General features: G+C 36.0%; 1 protein-coding gene across 1 annotated transcript in view; it reads left to right on the top strand.

Moving 5' to 3' along the window:
* TYR (tyrosinase) overlaps window positions 1–22,202 on the top strand; it is a 167,667-nt gene that overhangs the window by 134,840 nt on the left and 10,625 nt on the right. The window contains exon 4 of the mRNA XM_007490939.3: window positions 9,134–9,315. Coding sequence (XP_007491001.2) covers window positions 9,134–9,315 — 182 coding nt within the window. The remainder of the gene's footprint in view (window positions 1–9,133; window positions 9,316–22,202) is intronic.

The following is a 22,202-nucleotide window of genomic DNA, read 5'->3' as shown; positions in this document are numbered from 1 at the left end:
ATAAGTCATTACAAATATATAAAAGTTAATTAAAATGATTGTTAAAAGGGCTATATTAGAGGTACCTAATTGAGGAGGTACCACCTGAGCTGAGTTTTTGAACTATCTAATCCTAAATAAAATAGCTGTTTGAGCTAAGGACCTCAAGTTAGCAACAAGAATACAATAGCCTATGGAATTTTACTGTTTCAATTTTTACTTGGCCAAGTTAATTTTTCATCATCTTGTTATTTACACAAAAAGCTTTCAAGTACATGGAAGAGGCTGACCAAAAAAAAAAAAAAAACATCTCAAACCTGGGTGATTTTCTAGGATCCAAATATGAGTAGTTTTTATCTATAAAAATATTTATTTAGTAGGAAAAAAATTCTGCCTTAATGATTCTGTGCCAAAGTGTCTGCCATTTAATTATTAAAGTTGTACAAGATTCTTTGAGATGAAACATGAGAACTTTTTACAAGGACTCTGATTATTTGTACAAAGAAAGGCATAAAACTAGAATTTGCTAGTCAAAAGTATTTACCAATGATTCCAAAAAGCTTCATCACAGAATTAAAATATGAGGGATTCCTCTATATATGATGAGGTGATCCAATTCTCCTATCTGAGGATGACATGTAATTTACATCAATGTTCAAAGCATTCAGAGCTTATTCCAAATTATTCATGATTGGATAGATTTAGAAGAGTTTGCTCTAATTATCATAACGCAAAAAATTGATGAAAAATACCTTTTTTCTGGACTATATAAGATAGGGTTCAATGGACAACCCATAGTTTGTCTATTAATGAAGCATCTTTCACAGACATTGTACACAGAGAGAATTGAATGGAAGGGCATAAAGTTGGATTGCCTTTTGGCAGTTGTACAGTTATTTGTTTTTTAAATGACTCTAAGCTTCTCCATGAAATGAAGATCCATGTTCTCAATTCCAATATTCACTCAATGATTCTGTACAGCTAGGAGTAACAGATTGCCATATTCTCCATTTAATTTGAGTAAGGCAAAAGGCATTGAGAAAGCACATGCTGGGCTTATGATAGGTTATAATATATTAAAAATAATGATTGAAGCAAGACAAGAGGAGTAAAAAGTATAAACAGAGAAGCAAGAGTGATGAATAACTTGAGATAGTTCCCTAGAAATTCATTTGGATCCCCTTTTAAAGGATTTATTGGAGAACAGGAAGGAGTTACAAAGGGTGAGGACGTATAGCCAAGTTGGAATAGGAATAACTGAAAAGAGTACATACATTGATAAGAAAATGATTATAATATTGGAGTATTATAGTGAAGTCAAGCTTACTAATCTAGGATTTAATGACTCCATCCTTTCCCTTTATTTGAAAACTGACAGATGTAACCCCCCACTGTCCCTGAAGAATCTTTATTACTACCCATATTATTGCAAAGATCCCTGATATCTGAGCAATAATATTTGCCTGTTCTTTCAGGGCCTTAGGGTAGAGTTAGTTGAAGACTGGTGATTTGCACTCATTTAGAGCAGCTTAATTTTTCTTGAGTTTCTATTCCCTATTTATGGCTTTGTTCTATTGTTTTTACTTCAGAGATCATTCTACAGGGACAGAAAAGAATCAAAGAATCTCAAATTTGGAAGTGATCAGTGACAAGCTAGTCTACTCTATACTTAAAAAAAAAACCCTTCATTCATGACAAGTATAAATAATGGGAAAATTGGGTAGTTTTGTTTTGTCTCTATTTTGTATTATCATCTGTGTGTCATTATGAGAAAATGAAATATGAATTTTGTAGATAAGTCTGTCTCACCAACAATTTTAAAACTATTTTGGACTAGTACACAACTAAGTTACCTACTAATAAGTTCTCTCTGGATTGGAAACGATGATGCAGTTTGAATCCAGTTACTTATGCAACTTTGAGCTCACCTAACTGCTCAATTATTCATTCTATATTTCTCCTTCCATCATCCTATCCATAATGATATCTAAATCTGGGTCCAGTTCCGCAATTAGATATTCAATAAGATCCTTTTCTGGATTTCAGTTTCATTTGAGAAAAATCAAGAGATTAGACTATATGATATCTTTCCTTCCAAATTAGAAAAAAAATTCAGGAATTCAATAATTTTCAAATTATCATGAACACATGGCATTGAATAAGTCCCTTTCTCTCTCTGAATCTCAGCTAATCTTTAAAATGAGGAAGTAAAACTTTACTCAATTGAGTTTTATTAAAATATTTATTTGGCATCTGCTGTGTCTAAATCATTGCGCAACAAACTATACAATATGCAAATTTTAGATTTAAATTCTAGATAGCAATTTTAGACATTTTTCCTAATCCCATTCAATAAAAACAATAAAGAATTATAAATCTAACACTTGATTAATTTTACATTCCATCAAAATCAGAGGATGCTTGAGGTTAATACCAAATTCTCAACAGTTCGGTAAGGGTTGGTTACCTCTGTACCCTGACTCAGCCATTTTAAAAATAGTAGTACATATCTCTCTAGTCTAGGAGATATAGACCATGCATATTTCTCCATTTAGTTTCTAGGCTCAGCCCCAGATCATTAGGAAAATTCTATCATTACTTTAGGATTCATTTCATTGAAGCCATATTAACATAGTATGATGTCAGCCATGCAAAATGTATCTAGTCATTTCTCATAGAAGGAAAATGGAAATAGAATAGAAGGAAATAGTAAACATATTAAAACAACCACCATATCTGTTGAATATATGCTGCTCCTTTCAGAACCTGGAAGCCCTACTACTTGTGTGTGTGTGCACACGTGTGTGTATGTTTCTGTATTATGTTGTTGTTCATCAATCAGTTCTGACTCTACTTCACCTGGTGTTTTTTGACAAAACTAAAGAAGTGGCTTGCCATTTCCTTCATCAGTTCATTTTACAGATGAATAAACTGAGGCAAACAAGAAAAATTAACTTAGCTAGTGTCACATAGCTATTGTCTAACGCTGGGTTTGAACTCAGGTCTTCTTGACTCCAGATCCATTGCTTTATTCACTGAAGCCCCCTAGCTGCCCCATATGTACTATATATTCTCAAACTAAAGATTTCCAGGGAAATAGTGCAAATTCTTATACTCACATCTTCCAACAACTCCTTCCACTAGGAGCTAGCAAAAATGTCCAACACTATTCCAATCACCTCCTCCTAAAGTGTCAATGCCAGTCAGTTGGAAAACTGCAGAGGCTGAGGCACTGATTTCCCTTCTAATTGCTTCCCCTACCCCAGTCATTCTGTGACTTTCAAGAACTACAAACTCAAACTGTACCCCCAAACTAGTTTTTGCTGCCCCATCTGGTGGGCTGTATTGATCATTGATTATACCTAATAACTTGCTCATTTGTAACACAATAGAAGAGTAAATTCAAGGACTAGTCCCATCTCCAAAAAAGACTCATTTCACAGCAGCCTTTTCTTCCTCTTCTCTGTGATAGGAACTCTTTTCCCATTAAATGAGAGCACCCTCATTTCCAGCCCTGCTCACGCTCCAAACTGCCACCTGGGCTTAGAGCTAGATCTCGTACCTAAACGATTCCTGGATAGGAGAATGTGGCAATTCCAATAAAATCAATGAGCACTTTTTGAAGTCCTACTGTGTTCCAGACTCTGTGTTAAATGTGGAGACACAAAGAAAGGCAAAAAAAAGTCTGTGACCTCAGCAAGCTCACAAGTGACTGACAGAGTGAGAGAGAATTATACCCTAACATGCCTTGTTGGAACTTGTAATCTAACAAGAAGATATGACACATCCATAAATAAATGCAATATCTTAAAAGTTCTGCAAGGATTCACAAGGGTAGCAAAAATAAAGATTTATGTGGTGTCCAAGGAAATGAAGGGTTACTTTTTATATAAGGGAAGGAGTAGAGATCATGGTAGGCATCTTGTTAGAGGTGGTGTATGAGATTGTCTTCAAGTATGAAAAGGAATTCAGATGAGGAAAGAAGGAAGAGAGCATCTAAGACATAGATGCTGGAAAGCATGGGATATATAGAGAAAAGATTAAATCATTTGTCTGAGATAACACTTGAATCCAAGTCTTCCTGACCATGACTGTCTCTACTATGATATACTGGATCCCATGTAGATTATATGGATATACATGCAGATATATACACACATATTATACAAATACATGTGTGTCGCATATTATATATACATGTGTGTATACATGTATTGTGTATGTACTTATATGTGTGTAGATGCATGTGTGTTAAAAATTAGGATGGTATCAGATAGCTATTGAACTTGAATGCCAATCTAAGACTTGGGTTCTTCCTACCCCTTTTATTCTATAATCCTGTGATCAATTTTTACCCTTCTCTCCCTCCTATATTTTTCCTTTCATTATAAAGTTCAGGATTTCAAGGGACCATCTATAGATGTGTTAAATGAATTTTATGTTTGGAAATAATTTTCCTAACATGCCATTCTGATTACCTTAGATAGGCATTAGTATTCTGTCAAGTACCATTCTAGACATAGGTTGATGAAATTAACTAAAGCTGAGAGCCACCAATGAAGAATTTAATCAAGATTAATTCCTTCATTTCAGAGGGTTGATTAGATGAGTGAGCACATTAATGTTTTCATCCATTAAATCTCTAGATGCTATGGATTGATGTTCTTAGAATCCCTGGGTAAAGAGCTTTCATTTTTTGGCAGAAGGAGGCTCAATTGGAGCTTACTGCTAATTTTTGTCCATTGGCAGAAGGTACAATTCAAACCTGGACTTCTAGTGTATTAATTTATTATATGAAAAATCATTTCTAAGTCACTTAAATTTAATATGGTTGTTGCTATTGCTCTGTCATATCTGACTCTTCATAGTCTCATATGGAGTTTTCTTGACAAAGTTACCAGAGCAGTTTATGATTCCCTTCTCTACTGATTAAGACCAATTTATCATACAGATAGGGAAACTGAGGCTCAGGAAAGAGAAATGACTGCCTATGGTTGGAGAACTAGTTAGTAACTATCTGCTCCCAGAATCCAGTCCTCCCGTCTAGGATTCTTTTTTGTACTCCAGGCACATTTTGAGAAAAGAACAAATAGTTATATGTAATTCAAACACAAGGCACCTAAATAAAATCCTTTTTATAGCAACAATCTAAGAAATGAAGTTCAAATTCATACAAATAAAACTTGTATCAACATTGACCATTTTACACTGTATTAGTCCTCTAGGTGTGTGGGTGTTTACTTAAGCCTGCTAATGAGGGGTTAGATGCTAAGCCTGAACTCAGGAAAACTTCAATTCAAATCTGGCCTCAATCACTAGCTGGATGACCCTAGATGCATTTTGGCAAACCTATGGCATGCTTGCCAGAGCATATCAGAGAGAGCTGCTCCCTTCCCACTCTCCATGTGTGCCTGAGGATATTTCTCACATCACCTGCCCTTCTGTCCAGCAGTCCAGTGGGAGTACTTCCTCCTTCCTCTGTCTGGGAAAAGGTGGGGACTCACCTGTAGCATGAGGGTTGCAGTTTGAAATAGTAGATAAAAAAATCACATAGATAAATAAATATAACTAACTTTATCTAAGCTAAGGGAAGGAATACATCTCTCCTACCAGGCAAATATCCCTATTTCCAACAGCCTACCTTTCATGAGCTTGAAACCTTTTTTTTTCACATCATCACAGCTCTCTTCTGGATAGTTTCCAGCTTGTTAATGTATTTCCTAAAATATGGCATCCCAAACTGAATGAAGGATTGAGTGATGAAATTTAAGTAAATCCAAGGAAGTTTCCTAAAGAAGATCTTTTTGAATTATGTTTTGAAGGATGCAATAATAAAAAGAAAATTACTGGCCTTGGTCAAAGAACTAATTAGTTCTTTGCTCCTGCTCCCAGAGTTCAGTCCTCCTCACTCCCACTCCAAGATTCTCTGTTGTACCCAGTAATATTTTGAGGAAAGAGCATGTCAGTTATAATGGATTTTAAAAACAACAAAAAATAATAATAATATTTATATTTTACTTTTAGTTTTTCAAAATATATTTGCATTTCATTTACCATCATGTGCAAGAGGTAGGCAATGTAATCCTTCTAATTAGGGATGGAGAAATTGAGATCAAGAAAGGTCAGGAACCTAGAAGCAGACCAGTAATATGAACTTGGGATTTCTGAAATTTAATCTGGCATTAAGAAGGTGGGAAGTTCAAAAGAGGCTTCCCAAGTACCCTGAATGTCTTGTGGAAAGTCTGGGAAGTGCAATTGAGGAAAAGTGAATGTGTGAATGTCAGAAATTCTGATTTATAGTGGAAGAAAGGTGTATACACAGTAATAATGGAGTTGATGAATGACAGGAAAGAGGATGAAAATCATTATTGATTTGTTGTTCAGTTGTTTTCAACCCTGTCCAACTCTTCATGACTCTATTTTGGTATTTTCTTGACAAAGATACTGGAGTTGCTTGCCATTTACTCCTCCAGATCATTTTAAAATGAGGAAACTGAGGTAAGCATGGTCAAGTTAACTTGCCCAGGATCACAAAATTAGTTATTGTCTAAGGCCAGAATTCAACTCAGAAAGAGGAGACTTCCTTTCTCTCAACATTTACTATCAGGACTAGAAAGTAAGGCTAAGAAAAAACTAATTATATGTAAATATCATAGAAATAAAAAAGTTTTGATAATCATAACTTTAAAATCTGATAAAGATCTTGGAGATCTAATCTAACACACACTCCCCTGAATCCCAGTTTTTCTGAGAGTACTTTAATTCTCAGAGGTAAAACAAGTTGTCCTCAGAGTTAGTTTGTATCTCTAGTTTTTTATCTGAAATTCAGCTTTTGCTTTTAGACTTTTAATGGAGGAGAACTCATGTCCTCTTGAGATTTCACATCAAACTTCTTCACAAGAATCGGGAAAATAAAACCAGATATAGGATGACCTTAGAATTGGGAAGTCCTGAATGAGGACATTTCATTCAGATCTGTACCTATTCTGCAACTTACAGTTTTAAAGAGATACTTAAAGCTTAGAGAGGTTAAGTGACTTGCGAACTAATTAACAATCTAGTTAAGGAGATAATGAAATACACATGGAAAATTAAACAAAGATACAAAGCAATGACTTGAGAGAGAGAATATTGCAGCACACTAGCCCATGTGAGCCAGAAGAGTCCTAGAAAATATATCCAAATTAGTGTGATCGGGCTAGTGAGGATGAAGGTGTATGATATGATAGGAGTAGGAGATGTGTTGTGTTGCCTATATAAGTTGTGTTTTTCCTAATGTGTTATCTAAATGAGCCTTGGAGACAGTGATGGATATCTCTGTCATTTTGCCCATCACTCCACAAATGAGGCTTTAATTCTAGAGGAAAGCAGGAGAAGGGGACATGTGGCTGGTCCTTCTGTTCTCTTCTGAAAGGGAGGAGAGTAGCTCATTAGAATTATGCCTGCCACCCACTTACACCAAAATTGCTGATCTAGAGAGACATCCTACTCTTGGGGGTTGGGGGGGGGGGTAAGATGCTGATTTCCCTGTTTCCAGCACTTAAAGGAAAAGACCATCTCAAACTTATACATAAAGAATTGACTCTTTCCCAAGGGTTTGAAAAGAGAATAGACATGAAAAATGCATAAGCATCAAGTGCCAAGACTTTTTCCAAGAATCTTAGAAATAGAAGGAAAGAGTGGTGGAATCATAGTCAGATGGTATAGAAGAATCAAGGACAGAGTTGTGTTTTGTGGTGATGGCAGTTTTCCAAAAAAGGAGTAGACCTGAGAAAGTTGATAGGACAAAATAATGCAATAGAGAAAAACTGAAAGTTCATGAGAAAAAGAAAATCTTATTGCTACTTATGGGATTCTGGAGGAGGAGAAAATTAATGGGATAAAATATACATTAGAAGAGAACAGGAATACTTCTCTTTTTCTATTGGTGAGGGGGAGAGTGGTTGATGATTCTGAGACTAGAGTAAGAGAAGTGAACTAAATAAGGCTAGAGGAAACTCAGCCTCAAGTTTTTTTGTAAGGGAAGATACTCTGATATCTTCTTTAAGTGTGAGGAAATAAGAAATAGAAGGGGTTGAAAAGAGATTTTTTTTTTAAATCTAGGAACAGTGTAGTGACATTAAAAAAGAGATATGGAGCCAATAAGGTTAGAGCAAAAGGATCAAACCAATGACAAAGTAGAACCACAAACTCATTCTCTTGACTCTCTTCTTAAAGGTTCTGAAAATATTTTGGTTTTTCCTGCATATTTATTTTTTTTATTTCCTTCTCAAGACTCATCTTATATCTGTTCAACTCAGTAATATTTTGTGTTTCTCTTTATTCCTCCTCTTCTGTGAATATAATGGAATATTAAAGAGCTGTAAGAAATGATTAATGTAAGGAAGCATGAAAAAACTTTCATGAACTGATAAAAAGTGAATCAAGTAGTGCCAGGAAAACAATGTTCATACAACACAAATAAAAAGATGAAAAACCACAAAACAATTGAACCTGGAAGTTGCAGAATTATAAATAACACTTCATTCCAAAGAAGAGATGAGATGACACCTTTCTTTACTCCATTCCAGTGTTGGGGAATCCATGGATGTGGTTATTTGTACACAATATCAGAATTTTATTTGTTAACAAGTTTTACTGACTTTCTTCCCATTTTTCTCCATTTCCTTTTTTAAAGGTTGATATCACAACAACTCTATGGAACAGAAAGGGGGAAAGATATTAGAGAAAATCTAGACCACATGAAAATAAAATATTTCAATAAAATGTCTAAGGAACAGATAATTGTTACTTTTAGTTTGTCCCTCAACTAATAATCATTATTAGCACTCTGCATCATTCAGAATTTGATCTTATTTGGTATGGTTTTTATTCCTCTTTTGTGAAGATTTTTTTAATCAAAATTCTCCTGTTTTGAATATTTTTGAGTCTGGATATTGTGCTTAGCTATATGCCAATTTTTTTCAGTGTGGTTAATGCGCATGAGATTTTCCTAAGTCAAAAGGATTTTTACACGATTCAAGATAAAACATAGACTTGGAAATTTTGTATTATAGTGTTTTTTCTTTAACATTTACAAATATATCTTTTGTAAACAATGCTAAAAAATATATTGAATATATTTAGTATGATTGAGTCATTGTTTTATCTGCAGTATTTTTGAACAGTGGCTTAGAAGACATCATCCACTACAAGAAGTTTACCCAGCAGCCAATGCGCCCATTGGACACAATCGTGAATCCTATATGGTCCCTTTCATCCCTGTCTACACAAATGGAGAGTTTTTTATTTCATCCAGAGACCTGGGATATGATTACGCCTACCTAGCTGAGCCAGGTAATGTTTCATTCCTCTTATATGTTGGTTGTAATATGGTCAATATAGTTGAGGGGGGGGGGAATTACAAAATCATTATCAGTATAATTTTTAGGTATAATCATTGTAGACTACATAATCCTCAAATAACAGATGATTAATGAAAAATTCAATCAAATTTCAGGCTTCTTCAAGTTGTAGCTATTTCTCTATTGCAGTAAACTAAACAGTTGCAATAAGATAAACAAAGTTGTATGCCAAACTATGAGTATAGTTTATGTTTTGACCTAGACTTTCTTTCTCAAGCATGACTGTTGGGATCACAATGGAAACACAACATTTAGAGATAGAAGGGCCCCTAAAGGTTACCTGGTTAAAGTTAAAGGCACACTGGCTCTGGATTTCAATCCCACCTCTGATAATTATTATTTATTGAACATGGACAAGTTATTTTCCTCCAGTTCCCTCCACTTTAAAAAGAGGAGCTTGGCTGCTGAGATCCTTTCTATCTCTAGATCTGTGGCCTAGTTTGATTTCTTCCTTTTTCAGATCATTTTCAGCCTAGACAAAAGTGAAGCAACGTATTTGAGGTCACACAGGTAAGAATAAATAAGGTTGAGAGTCAAACTCAAATTCTTTGACTAAATTCAATGCTTTTTCCTACCACTCTAAGCTGCCCACCACATCATATTGACTAACCTCCATTTCTGAAAACCACAGATAAGTCAAAGACCTCATAGATGTATGACTGCTGCTCTGGTTACTCTTAAGGACAATGTCACAAAATTGTATCCAGAGCAAGTGAGTAGTCATATTGTCCTTTCTCTAACTTGTATAGGACTGTCTCATGGCTATCTCCAGAGAAAAGCTTTTTTCATAGATAAGAAGAGGAGGGAATGTGTCCTACCCTCCATGGATGGGAAATATTAAATAAATATTTGCTTCATGAATGGAAGAATTGATGAGATCATGTATCTCCAGACATCACTCAAAGGTGATGGCACCCTTTTGAGTTCTATTCTCTAACATATTAACTTCTTTCCCTCAGATGGTCATGAAGTCAAGCCACCTGAGTTTGTAGCCAGTTACTGCCATGAAGTAGCTTTATAACTAGGGATAGGTCACTTCACCTTTCTAAAACTTGTTTTCCTCATCTGAAAAACATATGATTTGCATACTAATTATTTAACAGGATTATTGTGAAAAAAAAACTGTAAACCTAAAAGTGCTAGAGAAATGTGGATTCTTTTCACAGAATATTAGAATGAAAAGAAATGTTAGAAATAAACTAGTCTAATCTCATAATTTTATGAAGGACAAAACTAAAGCTTAAAGTGAGACTTATCCAAATCCAGGCCAATCTAGTCCAACATGCATTTTTGGCTATTATTTGTGAGGCATAAAATGAAAAGCAGTGCCTGCCTTCAAACAGTTTATATTGTATAAAACATAATAACAATGGATAGAATGTTAGCCGTGGAGTAAAAAAAAATCTGAGTTCAAATTTGTCTTCAAACACTAGTTGTGTGACACTGGGAAAGTTATTTAACCTCATTTGCTTCAGTTTCCTCATCTAAAAATGGGAGGATTAATTGTACCTGCTTGCAAGGGTTGTTGTGAACATCAAAAGACATAATAATTATAAAGCTTTCAGCAGTATCTAGCAATAGATGCAAGGTTCAAAGATAAATTAGGCTTGACATCAAGGGAAAAAAAACATAAGCAAATAACTCCCTAATAACTGAAGCTGTCCAAAAGTTGATGGGCTTTCTTGGAAAGTAGTTCCTCCCTGCTCCAATCCACCCCATCAGAGGTTTAGGGCAAAGGCTTTTTGGCCACTTCTTAGGTACCATATAGCATGGATTCCTTTTGATATATGGGTTGAATGAGATGGCCTCTAAAATATATGATTCTCCAATTCTAAGAAAATCCAGAGGTGGATGACCAAGATGATCAAGGACCTCCAGATCAAGTCATAGGTGGAATAGTTGAAAAAATTAGGAGATGGATGGATATTTGTATGTATGTGTCTATATAAATATATACTTATGTATATATATATATATATATATATATATATATATGTATGCATATATTTGTACATTTCCCATGCTCAGATAACAAATCAAAACAGGTGCACTAAGAGATAGGCTCTCTCAGTTGTGGTAGCTGACCAAAACAAAAAAAATAAAAAACACACAGTAATAAATTTGGGAAACCAATGCAGACTTTATATACAAATTATAGATAGAAGCTTCCCAAATTAATTAATTAATTTTAGTAAAGGACATCAGTTTTTAAAAAATATATATTCTAATTCAAAGTTCAGTTTAATTTTACATGAATCTATGTCGATTTCTATGGCTATCTATGGTTATGTCTGTGGACAGCTAGATGGCACAGTAGATAGAGTGACTGGCCTAAAATTAGGAAGACTCATCTTTCTGAGTTCAAATTTGGCCTCAGTTATGAGCTATGTGACTTTGGGTAAGTCAATTACCCTTGTGTTTGCCTCAATTTTCTCATCTGTAAAATGAGCTAGAGAGGAAAATGTCACACCACACCAGTATCTCTGCCAAGAAAACCCCAAATGGGGTCACAGAGAGTCAAACATGACTGAAATGACTGTACAAGTTTATTCCTGTTTTGGACTATAGAAAGAAATATTCTTCTATATCACTTTCTTCCTTTTCTTCATGCTTTATTCTCATATCCAGATATTGTTTAATTCCACCCACATTTTCATGCCACAGCTCTAGGACTTCTATGAAACACTCTGAAAGGAAAATTGCCCAAACCTTCCCTGTTCTTCTCCTTGGTCTTAATGATATTCACAATATCTTGCTTTTCTATCTTTTGTGTGTTGTTCTCCCCTTTAGAGGGTAAGCTCCTTGAGGCAATGACTTTCGTTTTATTCATTGTATCCTTATCATTTAACACAGTGCCTAGCACATGTTAGGTAAATGCCATTGGATTCTATTGGATTTCTATAGCATAGGAGTCCCTTACCTTTATATCTGGATTAGGGACTCTTTTAGAAAACAATGAAGCCTATTGTCCCTTCTCTAAAATAATTTAAGGAAATGGAAAATTTCATTGAAAAATTATTGAAAATAAAGGTATATATTTTCTCATCCAAATTCAAGTTAACCTCCTGAAATATGTCTGAGACTCCAGGTTTAGAACTCTGCCATATTACTCTTTAGATTAATGAATAGTTTTTTCATAATGCCATATGGCAAATGGTTTAGGTATTGGTATTCTTATTTTTATATTCATATCCAATATAATATCTTTACATATTCATAATCGTTTGTACATTCACAATATATACATTTATACATATATATGTACATGCATATAGGATTAGAACTGTTTTTATTAATATAAAGAACTCCCACTGAAGAAACTTCCTCTACTGGTAGAGAAAGGTACCTGGGGGAAAGTGAGAGGTTAAGTTACTTGACTAAGGCCACTAAGCTAATATGTGACAGACTAACTAAAATCTTGTTATCTCTAAGGCTGGCTCCCTATCTACTCAATGACACTGTCTTTTTGAGCAATAACAAGTCTATATTCCCTTAGATGTCCAGGGCTGTACAAATACTATTTCTACTTTGGGGTATTTCTCCTACCCTAAGCCAGCAGTTATGAGCCTCATTGAGGAAAACATTGAGGGATTGTAAGAATACCAATGAATGCATCAAGTGATGTTTAAGCACATCTAATTCTCACTTTATAGATAAGAAAATAAGATTCAGACTCGGGGAGTTGTACTCAGTGACATAGTTGGCCAAGTTGAAGAGAACTAAAATCAAGGTCTTGTGTGAGCTTGGAATTCTAGTGCATTTTGCCACACTGTTTCTCCTGGTTGAAGTTTTCTCCCTTAGCCAATTTACCTCTCCTTGCTCCTCAGCAGTCTTTGCTCCTCTTTCTCATTCTTTCCTGTCCTTAGACTCTTGCTGGCCTTGAACTTGTAGCCATAGGCATGCAACTGCTGGCCCTTTCAGTTCTAGTGCACTGCCTATTATTTTAAAAAAGCTATTTTTTAAAAAAGCAAAAACAAAAATTCAAATTTAAACCCAACCCATTCTTTGCTGATAACAGACATCAGGCTCTTAGACAGAAAGCCTTTCGTGTTGCCTATTTATATAATGGGCAGGTAGGTGGTACAGTGAAATGGTGTCAGTCCTAGAGTCAAGAAGAATCATCGAATCTAGCTGTGTGTTTACTACATTCCAGTCTCTGGGAAAGTCACTTAACCCTGTTTGCCTCAGTTTCCTCATCAATGAACTGGAGAAGAAAATAGCAAATCATTCAAGTATCTGCCAAGAAAACCCCAAATGGGTCCCAAAGACTCAGACATGACTGAAAATGACTGAACATTTATATAGTCATTCACGTTTCTTAGTTAGTTAGCTGCCTTTCATCCTCGCCTCACTGTCTTGGTATTCAAGGGTCTTGTAGTTTCAAAAAAGTAAAATAATATTATACTCTAACTTACAAAATTAGTGACCTACACAGAAAAGTTAAGTTTAGGGCTTTTCTTGGTCATTAGGAAAACTTGCACATCAAAATAAATGGTATCTATTTCAGAGGAAAGAACTTTTTTTTTTTTAAACCCTTACCTTCCGTCTTGGAGTCAATACTGTGTATTGGCTCCAAGGCAGAAGAGTGGTAAGGGTAGGCAATGGGGGTCAAGTGACTTGCCCAGGGTCACACAGCTGGGAAGTGTCTGAGGCCAGATTTGAACCTAGGACCTCCCGTCTCTAGGGCTAGCTCTCAATTCACTGAGCTACCCAGCTGCCCCTGAAAGAACTTTTTAAAACAACCACCATCCTAAGAAAAAGCAGGGGGGAGGGGGACACTGTACATCACACTGATATTTTAATCAGAGCTTTGACAGTTATCAGTTGAGTGACTGGGCAAGTCATTAAACTCATCTGAATCTCAATTTTACCATCTGTCAAATAATAATTAATAATAATTGGAACATATTAGGAAACATTATCATATAGTGGATGGACAACTGGTTTTGGAGTCAATGTGATTCATGTATCCACTCTAACATGCTTGGATGAATGAATAAGTGAAGGAATGAATAACAAACTTAAGTGTTTTCTACAGGCCAGACATTGTGTAGCAATGCAAAAAGCAAGCCAGTCCCTTCCCTCAAAGAGTTTACATCCTAATAGTGGAAGATAGCATAGAGGAGAAGGATGATTAGGGAAGGACATTTTAATCCAAGAAGTTATGGGAATGGTGAGTGGAGTATCAATCTGATACAATCCAATAAACACTTATCTTCCATGTATCAGGCATTGTGTTAAATGCTGAGGATACAATTAATAATAAGACAGTTACTGCCCTCAAGAAGTCTGTCTAATGAGGGGAGACACAAAAGGAGGCAAGAAATCTGGATGGGGGTGGAGACCAGGGACTATCTTGTTCCACAGAGCTGAAACCAGTTGCAAAGTGTGATGAGCTAAATCTAGTTTCTGTTCTCTGTGAAAGAAGATACTGAGAGGAGTATGGTGCTCAACCCTCCAATCAGAGGGGAGAGGAAGCTGAGGGAGGTGGTGTCAGTCAGGGTTGGAGTTAGCAGCATCCTGAAGGGATTAGAAGGGATGAGCTTATCCTGAGAGTGTATCTTGTGATGTGGAGGTGAAAGCAGACCAGTGTGAGTGGGCATATTGATTGAGAGGCCCTCCTTGAATATGGTTGTATTGATCTGATTACTAGACTCAGATCAAGGCTTAGATGAGGTTGGGGTAGGGATGGGTGGCCAGAGCCTGGGATCAGTAAGACACAATGTTGTTCAGTTCTTTTGGACTCTCCATAACTCTGTGTAGAGTTTTTATAGCAGAGATACTGAAGTGGTTTGCTACTTTTTTCTCCAACTCATTTTATGAATGAAGAAAGAAAGGCAAACAGGATTCTGATTTTCCCAGGGTCACAACCAACAATTTTTCTGCAGCCAGATTTGAACTCAGGAAGATGAGTCTTCCTTACTATTAGCCCAATCACTATGCCGCCTAGCTGTCCTTAAGATAAAATGAACCTTAACCAAGCAGGAGAGTAGTGCTAAAGACTGAACCTAGAAGACTCAGTAGGAGGGAGCACAGCCAGAAAGCAGTATACTGGGTTAGCAGAGAATGGTGGGGACTTTTTTTGGCTAGGGGACCCTGGGCAAGGCACTTAACCCCTTATGGTCCCCAACAACCCTCTTACTCATCTTATAAAACAGTTATTTATATACATTTGTAGAGGAAATTTCCTCATGAGATTTTCCCTACACATAGGGAATAAAGAGTCTATTTGGGGAGAGGGTGGTAATGATTCTCTGGTTAAGGAATGAGAGCTAACTTGATTTGATTCATTAGCTATTCTGGGGTTATATATTAGGGGTAAAAATGTTATCTTTTGACAAATATCTGCTGTAGTTGACCTTATAGTACTGAAGCCTTGACATCATCATAGAAGAAACAGTAAATCATAGGGTCTATAAGAGAAAAGGTAGAGGCTAGTAGAGAGAAGAGGATAGTACCTCCATCTTCCCATTAGAACTATGCATTGATTACAAAAGGTGGGATCCAATGTCAATGATTTCCAGTTGAAAACTGATAACTGAAATCTTGCTTACATAATATGAGAACAGTTGGTTGAAAAGTGAGCAATTTAGTTAAACTTCTTATTTGGAACCATCTCAGATAGTTTGGACTTTTATCCCCATACCTACACATAAAGATATAAGTATATACTTCTATATAGGTATATGTTTACATGTAAATATATATGCATACATGCGCACATTCATAGACAAAGGGTGATTTTTTCAGCATGGGGAAATCCCTCAAGATGGACATTTATATTTACTAGAATTATAGATTAAGAGAAGAAACTGACCTCAGAAGATACTTATTCCTGTGTCCTAAATTTACATATGAAGAAACTAAGGACTAGATAGGTTGGGTGACTTTCCCAAATGAGTGAGATGGCAAGTAGTAGAACTGAGCCTGAACCTGAGATCTATTGATACTAAATTCAGCTTGTATTTTTTCTCCCTTGTACATGCTTCCTCCAGATGTCCCTTAGGCCATTTCCCGAGGGACATAGAGGTTAAATCACTTGCCCAGAGTAACACAGCCAGTAAATAGATGTTATAGGTATGATTCCAGTCCAGAGTTTCTAAGCACAATTCTTTACCCACTAAGCAACACTATTTCTCTACAGATAAATATATTAGCATGTATATACCTAGATGTGTATAGACATACATATATGTATGTATGCATTCAACACTAATGAGATCATGACATTCTGAAATCCACATTGCTAGTATTGCTTGCACTAGAAGGATGTCTTGTAATTTCCTCTACAAATTAACACAGGGTTAACTATGTGAATCCAATCATTTTCCAAGACCTGTGTAGTCTTCCTTCACATCTCTCCACTGAAACATCCAAGGCCTTATTTCAGGCACTTATCTCTATTAGCCAGAATTACTGAAATGTTTTCCAAATTGACTTCCCAGCCTATCCTATCTATCTCCCTTCTGCTATTGATTCTCCATACACCTACTAAGTTAATGTTTCTAAAGTCCAGATATGACCATATCATTCTCTACATAACAAGCTTCAGTGGTTGCCTTTTGCCTCTAAAATAAAATATAAACCCCCTTCTTTGGCATTAAATTTTTTAGACAATCTGGGCCCAAATTTTTTTAGACATCATTACTCCTCATTCTATTTCAGTTAAACTAGCCTACTTGCTCTTCCTTATGACATCCTATGTCTTGCCTCTGTGCCTTAATTTATAGACTGTTTCCTTTTCCTGGAATGTCCTTTTTCTTCATTCCTGCCATTTAGAATCTTTGGATCCATTAAGGGTTCAGTTAAAGTGCCAGGCCTCCTAAAGGAGACCCTTCTTGTTATTATCAAATGTTGGGGTTGCCAAGAAAACCCCACTGGGGTCATGAAGAAACTGTAGAACAACAAATATGCCAGGCACTGTACTAATATATAGAGATACAAAGAAATTAAAAACAGTTCTCTGCCTTCAGGGAGCTCATAATCTAGTGGTGGCGTGTTTGTGGGGAAAATAAGCAAAGCAACAAGTACAATCAAGCTATATAAAGGGGAAATAGAGCATTAACAGAGAGAAGACAATAAAATTAGCAGGTGTCTTGAAAAGGTTTCCTATAGAAGATGAGATTTTAATTGATATGAAAACTAGGGAAGCCAGGAAAAGCAGGAGCCAGAGTTGAGGAAAGGCAGAATTCTAGGCATGAGATTGTCAAAGAAAATGCCTGAAACCAATAGATTGGAGTGTCTTGTTTGTAGATTATGTGTCAAAAATAAGAGGCCATACTGAAAGAAAAAAGGTTTGTCAGCATGCTAAGGAACATTCTGTTGCTAAAAGCAATTCAGAATCTGTGGTTTTGGTAATCTTTTAGGCCCACTTTGATTACATAGCCATTCAGAAGCATTATGTCCTAACTTGGGATAGATAAATAACATCTTTCAAAACAGAAAGAGCAGAGAAAGAGGAGGATCAGACAAGGTGGAAAGAGGGAGTTTGGGGAATACAGATGGCAGAAGAAGATAATATTCTCTGATCAAAGGCAGGAGATAAGGGGAAGACACTGAGCACTTTACAATTGTAGAATCAGTCCTTTTAAGACAAAACTGCAGGGTCTCTTATCCAACAACAAGAAGTAATTATTCCAACAGTGGATGGGACCATATGTTTTCTTATGTCCTTGCACAGTGATTGGGAACTTTCTAATATCAATCCAAGTAGTTGAGGAATTGTTAGTCTATTATGATGTGGTGAAATGATTAGGTACCTACACTGTGCTAAGAGCTAGAGAAACAGAAAAATACAAAAAGAAACACCTTGCCTTCAAGGAGCTCATAAAATGTCTGCATACTACAAACAATGGGAAAACATCGGTCAATGGACACTTCCATTGCATGTCATTGTGCCTTTCTAGATGTAAGCTCTGCCTTCTCTTCTCTATGAGGATTGCTCTGTCCCATCCCATTACATTTTTTTTTTCAGTCCTTACCTTCTGTCTTAGAATTGAAATAAGTACCTGTTCCAAGGCAGAAGAACAATAAGGGCTAAGTAATGGGGGCTAAGTGACTTATCCAGGGTCACACAGCTACAAAATGTCTGAGATCACAATTGAATCTAGGTCTCAGTGCTTTCACCAGCTGCCTCCCATTACATATGTTTAATTCCACCTGTACCAAAATGTATCAAAGCATAAATATGTGTTGAAAATGTGACTACTTTCATCTAGCTGATTAATTCCCAGGGCAGATCTGCTTCAGCCTAAAAGAAAAAAATGTTCATGGTGGCTAATTAGCTTTCTAGCTGTGACCTAGGTAGACTCTGCTCAGGAAATCCAATGAATGATTAAACAATGTTAATCTGTTTTTCCCAGAGGCCTGAAATGCAATCAGAAGACTTTCTTCACCAGTACAAAAGTACTTTATCCCTAAGCATTTAATAAATCCAGATCTCTGCCAGAACTGCTTATATCCCATTTGGGAAGGATTTAAAATCAAAGAAAGAATCATCCAGGTGGGAAAATTTGTCCTGTAAAACCTGAGTCCTAATATGTGGTAACATAGGAAGAAAATGCTACAAGTAAGAGAGTACCTCTGAACATGTGTGATAGGCACAAATTTAAAAATCAGAAATGTTCCAAATCCACTTTGAAAGGTTAGCTCCTCATTCACTGAGGAGTCAGTCAATGAGAAAAAGAGATTAAGAGGCAAATTCAAAGGTTTTTGAATCAGAGCCTAACAGAGTTTCATACATCAAATCATGCAGTAGTAAAAGACATCACAGATTCTTACAGTGGGAAAGATCCTTAGAAGACAAGAAATCCATCTAATCTAACCTTCCAGGGTTCAACACAACCCCCAACAAATGATTACCCAATGTGCAGGTAACTCACTATTCAAACCAATGTCAAGAAGACATTGTTCATACAACTCCCATCATTTAAAATTCTTCTTCTTTTGGAGATGAATTCATGCCTTCCACTAATTATCACTGGATTCCAAAAGAACAACATAATCCTCTTTCACATTCACTCATTTATACTCATTCAGGCATTCAACAAATACTTATGCATACACATTATGTGCAATTATTTGAAGAGATGTTCAGAAGACTGCCCATGCATAAAATGACTGTGTCATTCTCATATACTTGGGTTAAAAGGGTTCCATGATCTGACACATTGGAACATACTTATGATTGGTTTATTAATACAAGTTTTATTTAAAGATACATTGCCCCAAATTGAAACACTAATGCATTGTTAGTAGAGTTGTGAACTTATCCAACCTTTCTGAAAGTCAGTTTGGAACTATACCCCAAAAGGCTATAAAATTGTGCATATGCTTTAATCCTGTAATACCCCTACAAGGACCTACTCATACAAAAATATTTATAGCAGCTCTTTTTATAGTGGCAAAGAATTGGAAATAAAGGGGATGTCCATAAATTGGGAAATGACTGAACAAATTGTGGTATATGTTGGGGATGGAATAATATTGTGCTATATGAAATGATAGGCAAAATGATTTCAGAAAAATCTGGAAAGATCTGCATGAACTGATGCAGAGAAATAAGCAGAACTAGGAGAATGTTATACACAATAAAAGCAATATTGTACATTAGTGAACTATGAAAACTTGGCTACTCTCAGCAATGCAATAATCTGGGACAATCCTGAAAGACTTATGATTGGGAATTCTATCCATCTGAAGAGAATTGGATGGATACAGATCAAAATATACTATCTTTCACATCAGTATATTTATGGTTTTATTTGGAGGTTTTGGTTATGTATAAGTGTGCTCTTACAATGATGAACAATATGGCAATAAAATAAATAACAATATAGCAATAAAAATAAAATTGTTTAAAAGATACTATTCTCTAGATAACCCTTAAGACACAGTTCTTTTTGGACAGTGTCTTTACCTGTTCAGTATTGAAACCCAAGAATGTGAAAGTTAGTGCCAGGAATCTGCTTTCCACATTTTTGGAATCCTATTTAGAATCAACTGGCCACCTTCTTGGGGGCCAGATAGTAGATGTGTTTAAATGGAATCACCAGGCATAGGACCATATACTAAGGGAAATTAACTCAAGTCCTGCCAAGCACATGGTGTGTTATGTCCTCAGCATCATCTCTGTATTCTACAATTAAGTACCAGCTCTATTCCCAGAACCTGGGCAACATGGAGAGATCTAAGGAAAATTTAATGGTTGTACAGTGGATAGAGTGCTGGGCTTGGAGTCAGGAAGACTCATTATCCTGAGTTCAAATATGGCCTCAGATACTTACTAGCTATGTGATCCTGGGAAAGTCACTTACCCCTCTTTGTCTCAGTTTCTGCATTTATAAAATAAAATGAAGAAGGAAATAACAAACCACTCCAATATCTTTGCCAAAAAATCCCCAAACAAACAAAAACAAACAAAAAACTCATACAGGGTCATGAAGAATCATATATGACTAAACAAGAACAGTGTAAACCTACTTCAACAATGGTCCCACAAACTCCCTTCCTCTTCAGGGTATATATCTCTAGTTTCTTCAAGTAATCCAATCATGCTTATTATCTTTTCTTACCTATTTCCAGCTCCTCAGTGACCTTCAGTCCAGAGAGGACCCCTCAACTATATCTTGCTAACTATCCTTTGTTGTAACAAATGTATACACTTTGTGAGTTGCAGGGGTTAAATTTAGATCTATGTGACTTAAAAATTAACACCAAGGACCCACTGATAAAACTCAAATCGATACCACTGGGATCTTGCTAATCTGCAGAGAGAGCAGAGAGAAACTATGCTATATTTATTTTTGTATCGGTCCAACTGCCTAACACACCATGGCTCACATAGTAAGAAATTTTCGTCTTTTTTTGAAATAAATAAATGGATGAATAAGTCTCTCTAATCTTCTACAGTCTTTCCTGCTTTCTCTTAGTGTTAATGCTTTAGATCATCTCCAATACATCTAGGAGCAAAGATCATAGTCTTTTTATTTGCATTCGGCTACTGCCCTCTTTGACACTCTCTATGTATTTATTGTCTTCCAACCCAAATTCTTTTACATTCAGTAATTCCCTCTCACTCTATATAAGAAGGGCCTTGAGCCCTTCTATCATCTTCACCCCACTTAGGGATACATGGTCCTTCTTGCCAACCAAAGATATGGTGTGTAACCTAAAGGAGCTCACTACCCTCTGGAAAGACAGCAAGGCTGCACATGTGCAGCCAATTCCTAAGAATGCCCTCTCAATGACGCAAGGAAATGCAAAAGGCATCCAGAGGTATAGGAAAGAGGTGGGGAGGGAAGAGAGGGGTAATTAAATAGTAGAGACCAACAGGACTATTATGATGATGATGTTATTGACCTCTGGAAATAGGAGACTAGGAAAAGGAGAAGAAGAAAGACTTGGATATAGAAATCAGAAAATAGACTTGTCTTGAAAGAATAAAAAGTGGCTAGTTCTGAGAAATGGAAATGAGAGAGGCATTCTTTTCTTCATTAAAAAAAAATGTATATCGGTGTCAATCTTGTATGTGGGCTCAACCTACATGCATTGAATTTACTGATATAGGAGCTGGAAAGTACTTTAGAGGTTATCTAGTTCAACCTTCTCATTTTACAGATCAGAAAACTGAGTCTGAGAGGAGTGAGCAAAATTTCCCAAACTTACATTGTGATATTATGGCAGGGTAGGGATTTGAACTTTGTACTCTGAGTAAAAATGTAACCCTTTTCCTACTGTAATAGTCTGACTTCCTTATTTGATTCTTTTATCTTAAATTCTTAATTTGTTATTGGTTATTACTATTACAAATTAATCATT

Source organism: Monodelphis domestica, chromosome 4, assembly GCF_027887165.1.
Source record: "Monodelphis domestica isolate mMonDom1 chromosome 4, mMonDom1.pri, whole genome shotgun sequence".
Taxonomy (NCBI): domain Eukaryota; kingdom Metazoa; phylum Chordata; class Mammalia; order Didelphimorphia; family Didelphidae; genus Monodelphis; species Monodelphis domestica.
Note: the sequence above shows the minus strand (reverse complement) of the source record. Positions and strands in the feature narration are given on the sequence as shown.